The following is a 19,705-nucleotide window of genomic DNA, read 5'->3' as shown; positions in this document are numbered from 1 at the left end:
GATGAGGGATATCATGTTTGGTAGCGAGATCAGCAACAGGGTGATCCACTTGTTTTTTGACCACAGTTTGTTGGTGGCCATTCATGTGGACAGACAGCTTGTTGGTTGTCATGTCTACATAGAATGCAGCACAGTGATTACAGCTTAGCTTGTAAATCATGACTGGTTTTTTGTTGTGCCTATCACGACTCAGCATTTCCACTATATGGTGAGTAGCAACTGTCCTTCTCTAATATTGTTACATTCTGTCCTGGATTTTCCTTTGTTTGTTATTGTGAAAAAGTACATCGTTGATTTTGCGTGATTAAAGTATTCTGAATGTATATGGCTGGGACAAAAGAGGCTATCCTGTCAAACAGTGGGAAATCCAGGATGGAATGCAACAATATTATGAAAAGGAAAGCTGCTACTCACCATATAGTGGAGATGCTGATTCGAAGATAGCCACAACAAAAAGACTCTCACAATTAAAGCTTTCGGCCATTAAGGACTTTGTCAACAATAGATGTCAGTCTCTCTCTCTCTCTCTCTCTCTCTCTCTCTCTCTCTCTCTCTCTCTCTCTCTCTCACACACACACACACACACACACACAAGCGTGTGCGCACGTACGCATGTACGTGCGCCTGCACGCACGCGCTCATGCGTGCAAACACAAACGCAACCGCAACTCATGCACACGACTGTACTCTCAGGCAATCGAAACCTGCCTGAGACTGCAGTTGTTTGTGCAAGTTGCATTTGTGTGTGTGTGTGTGTGTGTGTGTGTGTGTGTGTGTGTGTGTGTGTGTGTGTGTGCGTGGGTGCGTGCGTGCGTGCGTGTGTGTGTGTGTGTGTGTGTGTTGCATCTATTGTTGACGAAGGCCTTAATGGCTATATTCTGTTAAAGACATTTAATTAAGTTTGAGTTCTGAATATGCTCTGAGATTCTACAACAGATGCTGACAATATATAGTTGTCCCTGTTCAGCTGTAGTTCAGCATGGACTGACCATGGTATTCTCCACAGCATCTGTTTAAAGAGTGGCATAACATTGCTTTACCTTTTCAACATCAACATAAAGGACAGGAAAATGAAGTTATTTTCTTTAGCTGTAGATTACATATTCCTCAAAAGATATAAATACTATGTTCTACTTTTACAACTGGATTTTTAAGTGTTCATTTTTATCCCAGGAATTTTGCAATATCATCATGAAATTGCAGCCAACTCAAATTTTCAGTTATATAAAAATATATTACAAAAAAATCAAAGGTAACATTCATTAAAATAGATTTTTATGAAAGGAATGCATTTTAGTATTCAAAAATTTTAGACTTCTTATGATAACAAACATTGTTGAATAAAGGTATTTTCATAATTACATAACGTTCAAGAAAGGCAAAATGTTCTTTGGAAATGAGAGCTTTCAAATAAGATATGTCAATCATAAAACAAACAATTAGCTAGGTGAAACCTTGAAGTACATGTGGTTTCCATGAGCTGTTTGCAGTGTGACTATGAGGGCCCTACATTACAGGCAATGAATGTTTAACATGATTTTATCATATTTTTATACCATGTGACAATGCCAAAATTACCATATATTTTAATTGACTCTTTTGTTAACTTTAAGAACATGGGTAAGTTTGGTAGCATCTCCTCAGACAGTGTGAATCACACTACTACTTGTACTGGGGATAAAATTTCATAATTTATTCATAAATATACACATTCTGTTTTAGATCAGTCTGAAGATGATCATTACGATTGAAACCATTCATTGAGTAAAACAAATACTTGTGATTGCAGACTTGTTGTTTTTACATATGGTTTACATGAATTATAAATTTAGAATTTTCATTAAGTAAAATGTTTCTACATAAACTGTGTATACTGTTACCATTACCTACATGTAAATTATACGCTGAATAATAAGATTCAGAAACACAGTTTGGGAAAGAATTTGGAGCTGTCATGTATATGTGGTATACCATAAATATTAAGAATGTGAAAGACAGCAGAGTACAAAAAGACTGGAATTTATGTTAGCAGACGTATTATAGCAAATGGAGTTATTCCATCTTGGTGTACTTCAGCAGATGGCACAATTTGAATCATTGGTGGGATATTGGGAAAAGGCTGTAGCAACACCATCGTCAACAAATAAAACACATACATGAATTAGTGATATGATAATCTTCACTTTTTCTACACTCAGCCAAAAATCACGAGTGAACACATTAGCCCATTAGTATGAACAGAAAGATCAAAGAGCATCTCCAAGTTAAGGAAACACTGCACTTACCACTTATTAACAAGGTCTACAATGTCACTCACCCCCTCCACCTCTCTCCCTTCCCCTGCCCCACCTGCCAGGGGGCACTGGGGAAAAATGGGAATTTGAGCTTGAATGTGTGGACTGCTCATATGTGATGGCTGGGTGTGATGGACATGTAAATATAATATGTGACACAGCTGATTGTGGGGAGCAGCGGTTGGAAATTGTGACTTGGGTAGGAGACAGTTGGAGACAACTGTGATGTAGTTGCTCCCCAAGTGTCACTGTAGTGCCATCTGAAGCTGAAGTTGGTGGTAAATCTGGGTGGGCTTAACCCACTTGACAGAGTTTGGCGCATTTGCTGTTTTGGACAATATCCGTTGTGTGTTCCCCTCACCATAGAATTGGAAAGGGTCAAGAGCAGGGAGGTTGCAGCGGTGGATTGATGAGATCCATGTTAAACATGACATGATATTAGTCTACTGGCGCTCTTTGCATGAGAAACTGGGTGTGACCTGTGGTGCAATGCAGAAGGGCACTGCACCTGCAGATATTATACCAGATGGGGAAGCTGTGACTCACCTGGCAGAGTTGAGGGTATGAGGAAGTCTGTTATGATCCTCAGAGGTTCACTTTAGACTGTTTATGTTGATGAGGGACTGTGGCCTATTTTGAAGGTCATTCATGATCCTAGGAGAACCAGTGGCAATGCTTGAGTCCAAGAATTTTTGTGGCCATTAGGGCAGCCTTTAAACTATTGTCCCATCATTCAGTCGTGCAGTTTCTAGTCATGTGGTAGTCTGTGATACAATGGCGATGGAAACCACACAGTTCTGACAGTTCTTTGAAAAGGTTGACTTAAACTGTCACCCTTGGTCTGCAGTTATGTGGAGAGAATACCAAAACATACCAACCGGATCTCGACGAACATACTAATGGTCATCGCAGCAGATATATCCTTGATCAGAACAGCCTTTGCTGACTGTGCACATCTGTCTCCCACCATGAATGTATATCTGTAGCCAGATGGGGGAAGAGGGCCAACTACCTTAATGTGGATGTGCATGAATCTCATTATTGATGTTGGAACATATCCTACATTTGTGTGCACATGATGTTCAATGTTGCTGCATTGAAAATGTATGTGCACGCAAATTGAGGCATTTGCATCTTTCCTAACTGAAGGCCATAAAAATCGATCAACTATTTTTTTGTCTGTGGCCTTGACTCCAGTGTGCAGCAGGTTGAGGACACTGTCAAAATCCATTTATCAAAAGTGAGGCATGATGTAAGGCCTCAGTTTGTTTCTAGATACATCACACCATATACTTGCCATGGTGTCATGAACATCCAACAGTTGGAGGCATAGGCTGATGTAGGAGTCATGCAATAACAGTTGAAGTTGTCGATTTGTAGACTGAGCAGTGACGAGGTCATTGTAATTCAAAACAGGTGTTAGGCTGCTGATATGAAAAAAATAGTTGGCTATGATTTTATTGGCGCCATGAATGCAGCAGACACCCATTGTAAGTTGCCAGATGTATTTGATGTGTCTGAATTGGCATGGAGAGCACTTGTCACTCATCTTTTAGAATGCCGACATGATGGTTTTGTGGTCAGTGTAAATGGTAACAGTGGGCAGAAATGTTAGATACTCTCATAAATTGCTAAAAGCTCCCTGTCATAAGTGCTCCGATGTGTTTGGCTGGGTTGCACTTTTTTGGAAAAGAGACTCCGAGGTTGCCAGTGTTCATTCACGTTTTGACATAGTGCTGATAGCATACTGACTGGCATTAACAGTCGAAACTCATTCTATCCTAGGAGTGGCATGAGTGAGCACCATAGCATCAGAAAGGCTTTCTTACAAGTCATTGATAGTTCCATTTTCTGGTGTCCAATAGAGAGGGTGTTTGCCTGTTTTGTTGTGGCCAGCCAGTGCATTTGTGTTTCAGCAGTTCCAGGGAAGTGGCATCAATAAAAATTAATCATGCTGAGGAAACACTTCAGTTTTTTGTAATTCTGCAGCCATGGCCAGGCACAAAGAGTAGCCAACATCCCAGGTAAGGTGTGAAGCCATGTGCCGACACTTTACAGCTGAGGAAGATTAACACAGGTTCACTGATGAAGCACTTGTCCTTGTTGAGAGTAATTTCGTAGTCAGTTAACCTCTGTCACTCTGCCCCTAGGTATCTCATTGATTTCCTTTGGAATCTGCTTATATGCTTTTTGGCAGTGCAACACACTAAAAATGGTCACACTCACCAGAATACTGGTTAAATCCTGGATGTTTGATATTGGTATCTGGGACTGTTTGGGTATTCACCACACGATAATCATCACAGGGATGCTCTGAACCATTCTTCGTACATACTAGATGGAATGGTGAGCACCAAGAACTGTGTGAATGGTGTGTGATTCAGACATGTAACACCTCTTTGAAAATAATTTTGGTCTCAGGGAAACAGGCAGACCATGGGTGGTACAAATACCCTGTTACATTGTGTGTGATTGTGTGTGTGTGTGTGTGTGTGTGTGTGTGTGTGTGTGTGTGTGTGTGTGTGCATGTGTGTGTGTGTGTGTGTGTGTGTGTGTGTGTGTGTGTGTGTGTGTGTGTTGTTTGTTTGTTTGTTTGGTGACACCTCATGGCTTCACCATTTGCTCTGTATCTTAAGCATTTCCAATGTTTTGCAGGCCACTTATGGTTCACATACTATGACCTTCAGAATATCTTCAAACACACTATTTTCTGTACATAGCCTAGTAATTTTGTGCTTGACAGTCATGTAATCATATTCAGTGTTACTAGCTCTGAAACAAACTTGTGATGGTAGAACTCTCACTGACCCATTTCATGGTCCAGTACAGAAGTGTTTTAAGTTATCCACCCTGTGAGAGTTGTGTGCTATCAAATGAGCCTTTACACCAAGAATAGTGCAACCATTGATGGAATGCATCAGGCAAGCATTATGTAAATATACAGTTGAAGCAGCCTGCTGAGAAAGTCATCATCATCAGTTATCTGCAGGTTCTTTGCCTCTCCATTTTCTGCAATCCATTGCTTCCTTCTTAAGGCTGCTGTATGTTGTACCATCCATCATGTCATACAGTATCTGCAATCTCTTCCTTCCTCGCTTCATTTTCCCTTCTACATAACCTTCTAAAACTGTTTTTATCAGTCTGTCATTCTTTCTTAATATATGCCCAATCCAATTTCTTTTTCTTCTCTTTATTACATCTAGTAACTGTCTTTTCTCTCCACTCTTCTCAGTACCTCTTCATTTTTTACTCTGTCCATGCAACGTTTTCTTTCCATCTTCCGCCTTGTCCAGATCTCAAAAGCCTCCTGCCTTTCTCTGTCTTTTCCTCATAGTCCATGTTTCAGCGCCATGTAGAAGAACACTGCATACAAGACATTTTATGAGTCTCTTTCTGAGTTCTCTGTCCAGACCGGTGCAGAAGATTCTCCTTTTCTTATATAGCACCTCTTTTGCCATTGCTATCCTTGTTTTAATTTCTGTTGTGAACTTCCAGTCGGTGTCTATCCTGCTTCCAAGATAATTAAAATTTTGCACCTGCTCTAGTGTTTCTCCATTCAGCAGAATTTTTATTTCCTTATTTCCTCCTAGCGCCAATACTTTTGTTTCATTTGTGTTAATTTTCATTCCATATTTTTTTCTGTTAGTTGCAATGGTGTCCACTAAATCCTGTAATTCTTTTTCCCCTGTGGCTGGAAGGACCATGTCATCAGCAAATCTCAAACACCCTACTCTTCTTCCTCCAATTTCTACTCCTTTGTCATCTAACGAACATTAGTCAATCATATTTCCCAAGTAGAGGTTGAAAGGAGTAGGTGATAAACAGCATCCTTGTCTTACTCCTTTTCCTAGTCTGATCCAGTTTCTACTTTCTCCTCTCACTTTAACTGAAACTTTTTGATTAAGGTATAATGAGTTTTTAAGTCTTCTGGTTTTCCAGTCCACTCTCTTTTCCCTCATTATAGTCGCCACCTTGTCCCAAACCACATTGTCAAATGCCTTTTCTAGATCGATGAAGCACATATATAGGTCTCTTCCTTTTTCATTAAACCTTTCTCCCAAGATTCATAGGAGCCCTGTTGCATCTCTGGTGCCCGTATTCTGCCTAAAGCCAAGCTGCTCCTCGCCAAAATTCTCCTCCATTATTTTTTCAAGTCTTTTATTAATTATTCTTAACATCACTTTGGCTGCATGTGAAATGAGGCTGATTGTCCTGTGCTCGCTGCATTTCTTGGTTCCTTGTTTTTTCGGTAATGGAATCATTACTGTTGTCAGAAGGTCCTCAGGCCATTCACCACTGTCATATATTTTATTACATTACCTCAATATTTCTCTTATTCCATCATGGTTGAAGCATTTTAGTATTTCTCCCGGTATTGTCTCTGTACCTACCGCTTTGCCATTTTTCATTGCAGCTATGGTAGACTTTACTTCTTCCATTATGATCGTCGGTCCTCTCTCGTCATCACTTACACTGTTGTGTGATTCAAGTTCCAGAGTTTCTGGTTTGCTATTTGTGTCATATAGCTCTTTTATATATTCTTGCCATCTCTGGAGCACATCGTCACGATCTTTATACACTACTAACAAAGAGATAGAGGGGCTGGCCAGTACTTACCTCAGCTCAGTACAGCCGATAGAAACACAAAAAAAACAACCGAAAATTTAAGCTCCTAGCTTTCGGAATAAATGTTCCTTCATCAGGGAGGAGAGAGGGGAAAGAAAGAGAAGAAGGGAAAGTGGATTTAGTTACTCACATCCCTGTTTTCCTTTCCCTGTTGCTTCATAACCTGGGATGTGAGTAACTAAATCCACTTTCCCTTCTTCTCTTTCTTTCCCCTCTCTCCTCCCTGATGAAGGAACATTTATTCCGAAAGCTAGGAGCTTAAATTTTCGGTTGTTTTTTTTGTTTCTATCGGCTGTACTGAGCTGAGGTAAGTACTGGCCAGCCCCTCTATCTCTTTGTTAGTAATTGTTTCACATCTTTATATGAGATTTTCCATTAATTAGTTAGATCTTTATACACTACCTCTTTGTCTTTACTCAAAATTTCCATAGTAGCACTTCCTGCTCTGTTTTCTTTCCATGTCATAGTCTTTACTCTGTTGTATAGTAAGTCGTATCTTCCCTTCCTGTCCAGTTCTTCAATTTCATCACATTCCTCTTTTAGCCTGCTGAGAAAGTGTGTGACCAAAAGTGGTCGTGCATTGTCAGTTAACATGCAAGGACCCATGTAAGTCTGATGTGAAACACCAAAGTCTTGTGACAATACATGCATATAACATAATTTTTGGCTGCCATTAAAGGCATCATACTGAGTTGCTTGACACCAGGATAGTATGTGGCCAGCAGTGTGCTGACGTCTGTGCCCATGTAGATTAAAAACACCAAGCCTGAAGAATAGTCAGTGACTGACTGTCTCAGTGACGTTGTAGAGTGTAGTTATGCTGGAGGCGACAGTGTTCGTATCATACTACAGCTGGCAGTAGAATGTGTAATTCTATGTGGCTTGTGTATCAAAAAGCATCACAGGTCCCCTGGGTAGGCACTATACATGATTGTCACTATCTGTTGCACCTAAACCAGATCGTGTTTGGCTTTTGGGTATGAACATGGTTTCAAGCACTTCATAACTTTATGATCAAAATGTCTGTGAAACCAGAAAATGCCTGCCCAAATTAGCTCATAACTACAAGACTGAAGAATAAGCATGTGGTATGTATGCACGCTGTCTGCAGCTATGGTTTTTAGTTACAATGTCTCTAAGTGCTTAGCCAATTTATTGACAGTAGCCTGGAGGGTTCGGAGGTCCTCAGGTATTCTAACACTTGTCGAGCAGAGGTGGCATCACAGTAAAGCATTGATTCATCAGACTGGTCCAGCATGGTTTGGCTGCCTTCAGTAAAAACAACATTTGTTGCGATGGCCACTTTGGCACATGAGATGAGTATGGTGTGCACTCTAAGCAACTTGGAGCAGATTGCATAATAGCTTTCATTCAAGAACAATTAAGGTTAGCTGAACTTGTGATAGCAGTTGCCAGATGTATAGTAGCAGTGCATCCGAAATGATACATCAATCATTCTGACCAATTGTCTCCAGAATTCAGATGGTGTCTTATCATCATACTTCTTATGCTAAGAATCTACATGAGCATTTGAAGTGTTGGTTTTATGCAATGTGAGACCAGTGCCATTTTGAGAATGTTGTAGGCATGTTGGAGAGAGACATAAGATAATATCTGACATCAAAGAGGTCACTCATTGTTCGAGGTTTCTGATTGATAAAGTTAATTATTCGGGGTCATCACAGACTTGTTGGTGGGAAAAATAATTTCTGTGATTGCAAAACATATATCTGATTGGTTGGGCATACATGGCAGAGCCTGTAATTGTAAACATGATATGGGAGGATCATGAAAGCTGACAGAAAGTCTTTTGCTCTTGTGGATGGTACTGATTCAGGCTGAGCAACCAGCACCAATAGCATGTTCATGTGGGTTTAATGTAACTTGACAGTGCAGTGTGGCTGTGGGAGGCATTGATCAGTGCTTGCATCAGTGTAACTGGTGATGACAAAACCAGCATGGGTATTAGCACATTGCTCCAAGTTCGTTCAGCGTGTGGTGTGGAATCCAGTGGTTGAAATACAGGAGAAGGCCATTGCAGAACTTCAGTTTCATATTTAATGTCCTGGATGGCACTTTCAATGGCATGCACTAGATTATTCATGTTGCCCATAAAGAAATTTATCCATGTGAATCATGGCAAATAACCTATTCGCAAGAACACAGTTTCTTCTTCGGGGGCACAAATTATATAGGAATGCTACAGTCTACATGTAAAACACATACACACATTATTGGTATGACAATATTCTCTTTTATTAATCAGCCACAAATCACAAACCGAATACATTTGCAAGCCAATGAGCACTGAAAGCTCAAAGAGCATCTCAGAGTTAAAGAAACACTGCATTTGACACATATCAATTAGTCAGTTATGTCACTTCCATAAGGCAAGCAATATACAAAAGATTTGGGTTGTAAAATATTTACACAACACAGTTTACTACATTGTTCAAGTGTGTGAAAGCTGTATCAAATAGAACTAACAGGGGGTATTTAAAGTATACAATGAAGGTTTGTTTGACTGGTGGGAATGTAACAAGGAGAAGCTGAGTACTTCAGGTGGCAGATGCTTGATGATAGACATCAACTATGCTGCAAAAGCCCGCTTGTGATGTTTCAAGAATCAGTATTGAGTGAGGAATGTAGGAATACATTAACCCAATCAGTATCACTTCCATAGGGACTTCCTAGACGAGATCAGATACCTGTGAGGAGGATTTTTAGTGAACAACTGACTACAATATGTATGACAGCATGTTTCTGACTTAAATATTTCATTTGCCACTTTTTTAGGTCTGGTTAGATGGGCTGAGGAAAATCACACACAATGTGAAAGCAGACAACATATGCCCAATGATGTGCTTAAAGAAACAGTAAGTTTTTCCAATGTAAAGTACAGATTTTTGCATGCTAGCCATTAAAATTTTACTAACTTTCTAATAGCTTTTCTTCAGAATGATTAAGACATAATATGAACACTAATATTCTTTGTTATTTAATTTATTTCACAAGATTAAAACATGTGGTGTTTTTGTGCTTATTTATTTGTGTTAGTACTGTAATAAACTGTACTCTCTGCAACAACTGATTCTTCTGTTATAAAATATGGTGATTCTGCCATTGTTCAAGTAAATATGACTAGTTTTAGGTGTGGATTTATTAAATAAAAGGAGATAAATTTTGATTCTTTCTCAGAGGTCCCTTATTCACCTCATGTGTGTTTTTGATGTAGCTGCAGCATCTTCAGCTGAAAAACCTTCTAGCCAGGTGAACTGGTGACTGACTTCTGAGTTTGAAAACATGTTTACTAATCCATAGAGATTTCAAAAACACATGGAAGGTTTTCAACTGAAATAATGAAGTGGTAGTTTCAGATTCATGTCCAATAATGATGTAATTCACAGGTGCATAGTGTACAGCATCCCATGAAACAGTGCTTGCAACAAAAGTGTCTCTTTTGTGTGCTTTTTCCAACAGGTTGATGATGTTTATGAGAATCAGGGAGACTACAGCATCCCCTTTGTCTTCTGCTTTGACTGGTTTGTGATTCTGTAGAGTTAAATAATGTGTATACTTATTGTCTTTCTCAGGTGCTGCAAATATTGTTATGCGTATTCACTGTCTGGACGTCAGTACACATAGTAATGCAGCTCACAGCACCTGATGAAGATAACTTGGTTGATTGTTGAAACACATTGCATGATAATGGAAATAGCAACTCAGCTATGCATCCAAAATCATACGGTTAACCAAAGATTGTGAGGAAATCCGAAAGGCCAGAATCACTCACTCACTCACTTTTAACCATTCAGTCATAATGGAATGATTCGGTGAAGCCTACAATTATAATGAAGCTGTCTTAGAAACAAAGAGTGTAAAGGATTTTTATTTCACCTGTAAATGTTACTAGAGGTCATTTGGTGTGGCATCTTTACAACTTATTTCAGTCTACTATGGAGACAACCTATGCTGCATGAATTCATCCTAAAGACTTTTTTCTTATCATTTCATTTCCTCTGCCAAAAAGTATATGTCTCATGCTTCAGCTGGATGCGTCTTCGGTTGCTCGTGAATCCCAAGGGCAAAGTTCCTGTTAGAGTTGTGGCCAAAACTTTTGCATCTGGACAAACAGAGAAGCTGGTCTACAAATGTCTATCTGAGCTGGGCCTGCCCCACAGAAAAGTAGGTTACCTTATTTGATAATGACATGTTTTAATGCATATTTTTCTATTCTTGAAGGTTATATCTTTGCTTACGAATGAGCTCAGTAGAATAAACATTGTACTTGTAATTTTCCAAAAATGGAAAATCCAGACTGGAATGTAACAATATTCGTAATTTTTTTAAATTTACAGCATGCTTCAATTGATGCGGCAGATTTCACATTCAACAAGTTTTATGCACTGTACCACAAGATCTGTCCAAGAACTGACATTGAAGAACTTTTCCAATCAATGTGAGTATGGTACATTGAATTACAGATAACAGTATTTATACTAATGTCGCACAGTCATTGTCGCTAGTACATGTTACAGCAATCTTAAAGTTATCTGACAGATGCTATTTAAAAAATCTGCAAGCAACAAATTATTTTAGGTATTCATTAATCAACCCTTGAAAAAATACAGTTGTGAGACCCTCACAAATGTGCATACGTTGCTGTATTGTTGCCCTTCTCTCATACACATACAGCAACTCTATCAAATCTGTCCTTCACTGCCTGTCTCCATCCCCTCCCCTCACTGTCATGTCATGCAGACTTTTAAAACATTTTTTTTTATATTCTCCTTCTCTACAATATGCCTTTCTTCCTTGTCCTCATTGTCACTGTTTTTATTTATATTATTTACAAAGATTCTTCATAAAAATTATGATGTTCTTAATGGTAAGCTTAATTAACATAAAAACATTAAACTTCCTCAGTGTCCAAACAAATGGAATTTTTTTCAAGAGATGTCATTCCTAGTGCTCTCTCTCTCTCTCTCTCTCTCTCTCTCTCTCTCTCTCTCTCTCTCTCTCTCTCTTACTTACTCACTCACTCGCCCCTCCCCTCTCAGCCCCCACTCTCTTTTTCCCTCAGCATTATTCAAAAACTGGTTCTCTTTTCCCCTTTGAAAACACTTTGTTAATGAGTTTTAAGCAGGTTGAACACATTGATAGGTGCCACTATAGAAGCATTATCTTAAATTATTCCTACTGAGTGCTGATATAAGCTAATGTCTCAAATCAAAGAGTACTACACACACAAAATAGCAATTTCTATTCCCTTATTTCTGGTCATGTATATCATATGTTTCTTATATTTCACTCAAATTAATGTTGTGAATATAATAGAGGGAAACATTCCACGTGGGAAAAATATATCTAAAAACGAAGATGATGTGACTTGAAAGCACTGGCTGGTTGATAGACATACAAACAAACACAAACATACACACAAAATCCAAGCTTTTGCAACCGACGGTTGCTTCATCAGGAAAGAGGGAAGGAGAGGATAAGATGAACGGATGTGGGTTTTAACCATTGATGCCACTTCCTTATACACAAATATTCCACACGTCCAGGGCCTCGCTGCGATGGAGCACTTCCTTTCATGCCGATAACCTGCCACCCTACCTAAAACCTCTTTCCTCATTACCTTAGCCAGCTTCACCCTGACCCACAACTTCTTCATTTTCGAAGGCCAGACATACCAACAACTAAAGGGAACAGCCATGGGTACCAGGATGGCCCCCTCGTACGCCAACCTATTTATGGGTCGCTTAGAGGAACCCTTCTTGGTTACCCAAGCCTGCGAACTCAAAGTTTGGTGCAGATTTATTGATGGTCTGGACTCACAGTGAAGAAGAACTCCAGAATTTCCTCCCCAACCTCAACTCCTTTGGTTCCATCAGATACACCTGGTCCTACGCCAAATCCCATGCCACTTTCCTTGACGTTGACCTCCACCTGTCCAATGGCCAGCTTGACATGTCCGTCCACATCAAACCCACCAATAAACAACAGTACCTCCATTATGACAGCTGCCACCCATTCCACATCAAACGATCCCTTACCTACAGCCTAGGTCTTTGTGACAAACGAATCTGCTCCAGTCCGGAGTCCCTGAACAATTACACCAACAACCTGAAAACAGCTTTCGCATCCCGCAACTACCCTCCCGACCTGGTACAGAAGCAAATAACCAGAGCCACTTCCTCATCCCCTCAAACCCAGAACCTCCCACAGAAGAACCCCAAAAGTGCCCCACTTGTGACCGAATACTTTCCGGGACTGGATCAGTCTCTGAATGTGGCTCTTCAGCAGGGATACGACTTCCTCAAATCCTTCCCTGAAATGAGATCCATCCTTCATGAAATCCTCCCCACTCCACCAAGAGCATCTTTCCGCCATCCACCTAACCTTCGTAACCTCTTAGTTCATCCCTATGAAATCCCCAAACCACCTTCCCTACCCTCTGGCTCCTACCCCTGTAACCGCCCCCGGTGTAAAACCTGTCCCATCCACCCTCCCACCACCACCTACTCCAGTCCTGTAACCCGGAAGGTGTACACGATCAAAGACAGAGCCACGTGTGAAAGCACCCACTTGATTTACCAACTGACCTGCCTACACTGTGAAGCTTTCTATGTGGGAATGACCAGCAACAAACTGTCCATTCGCATGAATGGACACAGGCAGACAGTGTTTGTTGGTAATGAGGATCACCCTGTGGATAAACATGCCTTGGTGCATGGCCAACACATCTTGGCACAGTGTTACACTGTCCGGGTTATCTGGATACTTCCCACTGACACCAACCTGTCAGAACTCCAGAGATGGGAACTTGCCCTTCCTTTACATAACTTACTACATTGTATATTTACCAACAAGTTTTCCCCTGCCATGATTAATCAGTGGCATCAGATCTTGTAATGTTATATATATAGTATGGCTGAAGAGTATGGAGCTACATAGAAATCAAAACCTGGAAACAACACTGCTGCCACTTGGAGCCCCTTATTGCCAAATAAACATTCCCAAATAGTACCACACTAGTGAAACTTCTGATGTCTTGTTTATAAGTAGACTGCACCACTTGTTTCAACGAGACTGCACATCATATGTAACATTAGAGGAACCATACTTCATAGTCCTAAGTGTTTCCTGGGTTTTGGGTATGCTGACTGATGTGCGACATCAGCCATGTGTAACAAATTGTTATTGTTCCGATGTAATGACAAGTGTCGGCACAATGATGGTGAACAGAAGTTATTGAAAATCAGAATGTTCTTGAGTTCACATCACAGGTAATTGTCATTACACATTTTTAGATCCCAAAAACTTTTGCTTGGGTGCATGAGTTACCCCAAAAGGTAATCCTGCAGGGTATTATGGAATGAAAGTAAGCAAAATATGGTAGCTTTTTTTATTTTTAATATCAACTATGTCTCACAACATTCACAGTGTAAAAAGAAATTGGTGTAGGTGCCTCAGGGATTCTGTTATATGCTTCTGGTTTAACTTATTATCAAGCAGTAATTCCAACAATTTAATGCGTCAACTTTTTCTGTCTGGTTGTTCGGTATTGTAGCCATATATTGGTGCGAAACCTCTTAAAAATTATGAAGTGTATAAAGTGTGTTTTTCAAAGTTTAGTGACAAAGAATTGTCTAGGAACCATTATGTCTAGGAATGATATCCATGAAAATTTCAGTGGCCGATCTTTGTAAGGCTTTATGTGATTCGTTGTTTATTGCAATATCTGTATCATCTGCAAACGGAACAAACTAGACAGTGCCACTGATGAAAGGACACTGATATGAACAGGAAAAAGTGAAGGCCCTAATATGGAATATTTTGGAACATCAAATGTAATTCATTCCCAGGTGGATGTTGGCTGATAGCTTAATACATGTCTCTTTCCTTTTTTAACACTCTTTGTTTCCTGTCAGGGTTATAGGAGTTGAACCATTTTGTTGCATTTCCTGCTACACAATAATATTCTAAGTTACTTGAAAGTATATTGTGATTTACACAGTCAAATGCCTTTGGTAGATCACTAAATATACAAGTGGTCTGTAATTTACTGTGTAATGAATTAAGTAAATTCTCATTGTGTGTGCAGACAGGTTTCTCAGTATCAGAATCCTTGAGCAATATGAACTGTGACTGTAACAATATATTATGCTACCAGATGATTAAAAAGCCAACTGTATACCACCTTTTTTTAAAAAATGTTGAGAATTCTGGAGAAAGTGAAACTTAACACTTTAAGTTCTGGGACTTAGTATGACATTCCAGCACATCAGACTGGTTTTTTTTGTCACTTTTCAAGAAAATCGTAGTTCAGGAATGGTTACAGATAAATCATTGCAGTTTTTTCTGTTTTACTACTGTACTTTAAACTTTAAAATGAAATACCACATCATAGTTACCAACGTCACTTAAATTTGCTATGATATCAAAATTTTGTACCTGAAATGCAGAAAATAAGAGTTTTATGGTAGGATTTATTGTAGGTAGAAAGAATATTGCACTTGTCTATGTTTTATAAAAACAACTGAAAGGTATTTATTAAAAAATCACAATGCACAGCTAAATTACATTACTATTTTTTTTTTTTTTTTACAAATTATTTCATGTGAAATAGTTAAAGCGTTCTGGGATGCACAGCACAACATCACACATTGGATAATAGTCCACCATAGAGAGAGGTTGAAAGTAATTACCATTCCAAAATTTGCGATCTATTGTACACGTTTCCTGTTGAGACGTCATTTCAATATCATTGTGAAGCTATTCCTTTGCATATAAATAACTCATATGTACAACTGGATAAACTGTATTATCATTAGAAGTCAAAATATATTACATGAGATATACATAGCAAACATGAACAAGCAGCCTACTATTTCTTACATGTTTCAACATACCACAAAGTTGAAATTCTAGTAAATATGTTATAATTATCGGCAATATCTCTGTCATCTTCAGAATTGTCACAAAATGCTCCTCCAGACTCTGAATCATTGAACAGAACATCCAAAAATACTTCATGTGTAAGCGATATCAGTATAAGACATCTTGCCGGCACTGATTACACGTGGATGTGTCAGAATCTAGAGACACAAACATTTCTCTTGTTGGTGCAGCTATGTAGTAGATTTTTTGCATAACTAAACCATCAAGCCACATAACAAAACACACAAACTGCGAGTATAACCCGTAGTTTTTTTTCTGTGTATTTTTTTACGTCACTGTGGGCATAGCATGTCACTTGTCAGCAACGCTTATTGCAGGGACTGCGAGCATAGCTCGCAGCTAGACCGCAAAACGTTAACGTATCTATACCGCAAGTAGTTTATTAATTTTAGTTATTAATCTAAAATACTTTGATGCAATAATGATAGCTAGGCTTTCACAATGGCTGAGATAAAATTTGTGGAAATAAAATTTCTGCTGATTGCTGAAAATGCTGATGCAGCTTGCCAGAATTATGCTGTTTAGTTTCTTTCTCAAATTGACGTTTTGTTTCAATCCAGGTCTCTCTCAAAATCTTATTTACTTCTGTCCTCCATACCCTAAAAAAGTTCTCCTCTGTAACTTCTGGTACTGTGCTACTTATGTCAGTTCCACCCGTCTTTAAGTTTTCTGTTATTAGCCCAGCCAGTTTATCCTTCCATTTCCTGTTGAGGAGGAAGCCATGCCTAGTATAATCCCAGGAATCAACAAGAATTGTGCCAATATGTGATCCTGTAGCCAACATTAGCAGCTTTCCAACACCAAATTAACTCTCCCAACAAAACAGTTCAAATGAGATTGGTCACGTCATCCCAGAAAAGATACGAAGTCAACTTTAGCTTGTCTCAGTGCTGATGAAATTTTTACAAGTCACATACTATATTGTTCCCAGACTCTCTCTCAGTACTGTTATCCAGCCCACCCAGCATAACAACTGTGTCTTGCTTGATGAAGTCTTTACATAGTGATAATAAATCCTCTGTCACCTACCTCAGACCAATACTACTCCATCCACAGGCCCTGGCCTTATTAGCTTCTGCTGACGACGTCACTGAATGTCTGAATGTGGATGGAGGGTTGAGGGTTTAGCACATCACTCTCCTGGACACTGTCAGTTCTTGTGATCTGGAGTTGCTACTGTTATGACTCGCCAATCTTTCAAAGTGCCGCCGCGCAGTTACGTGCATCCTCAACGTGCGGCGCTGTCTGCCAGCCATGCAGCAGCAGTGCCACCTAAGTGGCCAGCCAGCCAGCGGCCGCTAGACCTGGACTCAGTTATGATTTGACTGTTAAAGTGTACACACATCTTACTCTGTTTACTTGATCTGTGACTTTCATGTATTGCATCTTCCTCTAAATATATTTGTTCAACTTGAAGTTAAAACAATTGGTAATGAGGATGGAATTTTTCTTTTCCATTGTTGACCCACATGTTTCCATGTCTGCTTTAGAGCAACTATTGCAAGGTCTCATAGAACAGCAAATGCTTCTCACAAATACGATTCATGATTTTGTCACAGCATCAAATGCGGGGCGTCTCTCGTCGCCGTCTCTACCTACTTTTCCACCTTACAACGAGATGGCGGAAGACTGGTCTGATTACGAAAAATGTCTTCGACAGCACTTATTGGCATTTCACGTCGCGGACGAACAAACATGTAAGTCTCTGTTCCTTTCATGGATTACACCTCAAAGGTATCAGTTGTTGTCACAATTGGCTCCTTTCAAAGATCCTGCATCTTTGTCTTTTGCTGAAATGTGCTCACTTCTGTCCATCTATTTTCAAAAGCAAATGCATGTGGTAGCCTCTTGTGTTACCTTTGATTGTTGTCAAAAACAACTGATTCAATCCCATCGCACTTGGGCTGCTGAGCATCACGGACTCAGTAGATAGTGTCAGTTTATTACTGAAGTTCACAAAGAATCCTACGCCAATTCCATAGTGCTATTATCAGATCATCACCCGACAAAGAAGTTAGGCAACATGCCATTCAGTTGGCAAATCTGACTCTAGATGAAGTCCTATCCATTGCTCAGTCTTTTGACATTTCTCGCGCCGTTGGAGCGCAAATAGAGGCATAGGGCGACGTCGGGGAAATACAACTTTTTGATGTTGGCAAAGCGTGTGGTGTGTCCCCACCGGCCGATGTGGCCGCAGTACCCTCCCAAGTGCAGCCTTGGCCTAACCGTAAACAAACAGCTAAGAAACTGCAGCAAAACCCACGGCAACTTCCTTCATGTGCACAGTGTTTTACAAAACATTCACGAGGAGATTGTCCACAACATTGGGCTGTGTGTCACAAATGCAAAAAAAAAATGGGTCATGGGTCATCCATTTGCAAAATCCGACCGCATACATGATGTTCATGAACATGACGCTGATTCTGATTCTGTGTTGTCTGTCAATTGTACTTTTTCTGTATTGGGGAAGTTATTCCTCACTGTCCAAATACTTGGTCGAGATGTTTGTACGCAGGTGGATAGTGATTCCGCTGCTACTATCATCAACTCTCAGACGTATCTTCAGTTGGATTCTCCAATGCTGTCACCTGTCACTAGTCAATTACAGACTTACAATAAACAGCAGATTTCTCTCTTGGGACAATTTGATGCTGAGGAATCTTACAAATCTGTCATTCGCACTGTTCCCATATTTGTGGTCGACCATAGTAACACGGAGAATCTTTTTGGTTTCGATGCCTTTCGCGGTTTTGGGTTCTCCATAGATGACTCTGTCAGTATCATCTCTGATGCTATTCCATGTGCTCAATTGGATTTCTTGTCGATGACATTTTTGTCCCATTTTCCTCCTGGGTTACGCTGTGCAAATGACTTTGAAGCTCATATCACGTTCAAACCCATGGCTCGGTCTAAGTTTTTTTGGGCTCGGCCTATTCCTGTTTCCTTCGTGATCAGGTCAAACGGGAGGTGGATCGTCTCACTGCTTCAGGGGTGTTGCTTCCATTATACACTCCTGGAAATGGAAAAAAGAACACATTGACACTGGTGTGTCAGACCCACCATACTTGCTCCGGACACTGTGAGAGGGCTGTACAAGCAATGATCACACGCAAGGCACAGCGGACACACCAGGAACCGCAGTGTTGGCCGTCGAATGGCGCTAGCTGCGCAGCATTTGTGCAATGCCGCCGTCAGTGTCAGCCAGTTTGCCGTGCCATACGGAGCTCCATCGCAGTCTTTAACACTGGTAGCATGCCGCGACAGCATGGACGTGAACCGTATGTGCAGTTGACGGACTTTGAGCGAGGGCGTATTGTGGGCATGCGGGAGGCTGGGTGGACGTACCGCCGAATTGCTCAACACGTGGGGTGTGAGGTCTCCACAGTACATCAGTGTTGTTGCCAGTGGTCGGCAGAAGGTGCATGTGCCCGTCGACCTGGGACCGGACCGCAGCAACGCACGGATGCACGCCAAGACCGTAGGATCCTATGCAGTGCCGTAGGGGACCGCACCGCCACTTCCCAGCAAATTAGGGACACTGTTGCTCCTGGGGTATCGGCGAGGACCATTTGCAACTGTCTCCATGAAGCTGGGCTATGGTCCCGCAAACCATTAGGCCGTCTTCCGCTCATGCCCCAACATCGTGCAGCCAACCTCCAGTGGTGTCGTGACAGGTGTGAATGGAGGGACGAATGGAGACGTGTCGTCTTCAGTGATGAGAGTCGCTTCTGCCTTAGTGCCAATGATGGTCGTATGTGTGTTTGGCGCCGTGCAGGTGAGCGCCACAATCAGGACTGCATACGACCGAGGCACACAGG

General features: G+C 40.6%; 1 protein-coding gene across 2 annotated transcripts in view; it reads left to right on the top strand.

Moving 5' to 3' along the window:
* LOC126281662 (1-phosphatidylinositol 4,5-bisphosphate phosphodiesterase-like) overlaps positions 1-19,705 on the top strand; it is a 465,757-nt gene that overhangs the window by 191,245 nt on the left and 254,807 nt on the right. For both annotated transcript variants that reach the window (XM_049980809.1, XM_049980810.1), the window contains exons 5-7: positions 9,717-9,796; positions 10,970-11,105; positions 11,279-11,379. In XM_049980809.1, coding sequence (XP_049836766.1) covers positions 9,717-9,796; positions 10,970-11,105; positions 11,279-11,379 — 317 coding nt within the window. The remainder of the gene's footprint in view (positions 1-9,716; positions 9,797-10,969; positions 11,106-11,278; positions 11,380-19,705) is intronic.

Source organism: Schistocerca gregaria, chromosome 7, assembly GCF_023897955.1.
Source record: "Schistocerca gregaria isolate iqSchGreg1 chromosome 7, iqSchGreg1.2, whole genome shotgun sequence".
Lineage (NCBI taxonomy): Eukaryota > Metazoa > Arthropoda > Insecta > Orthoptera > Acrididae > Schistocerca > Schistocerca gregaria.
Note: the sequence above shows the minus strand (reverse complement) of the source record. Positions and strands in the feature narration are given on the sequence as shown.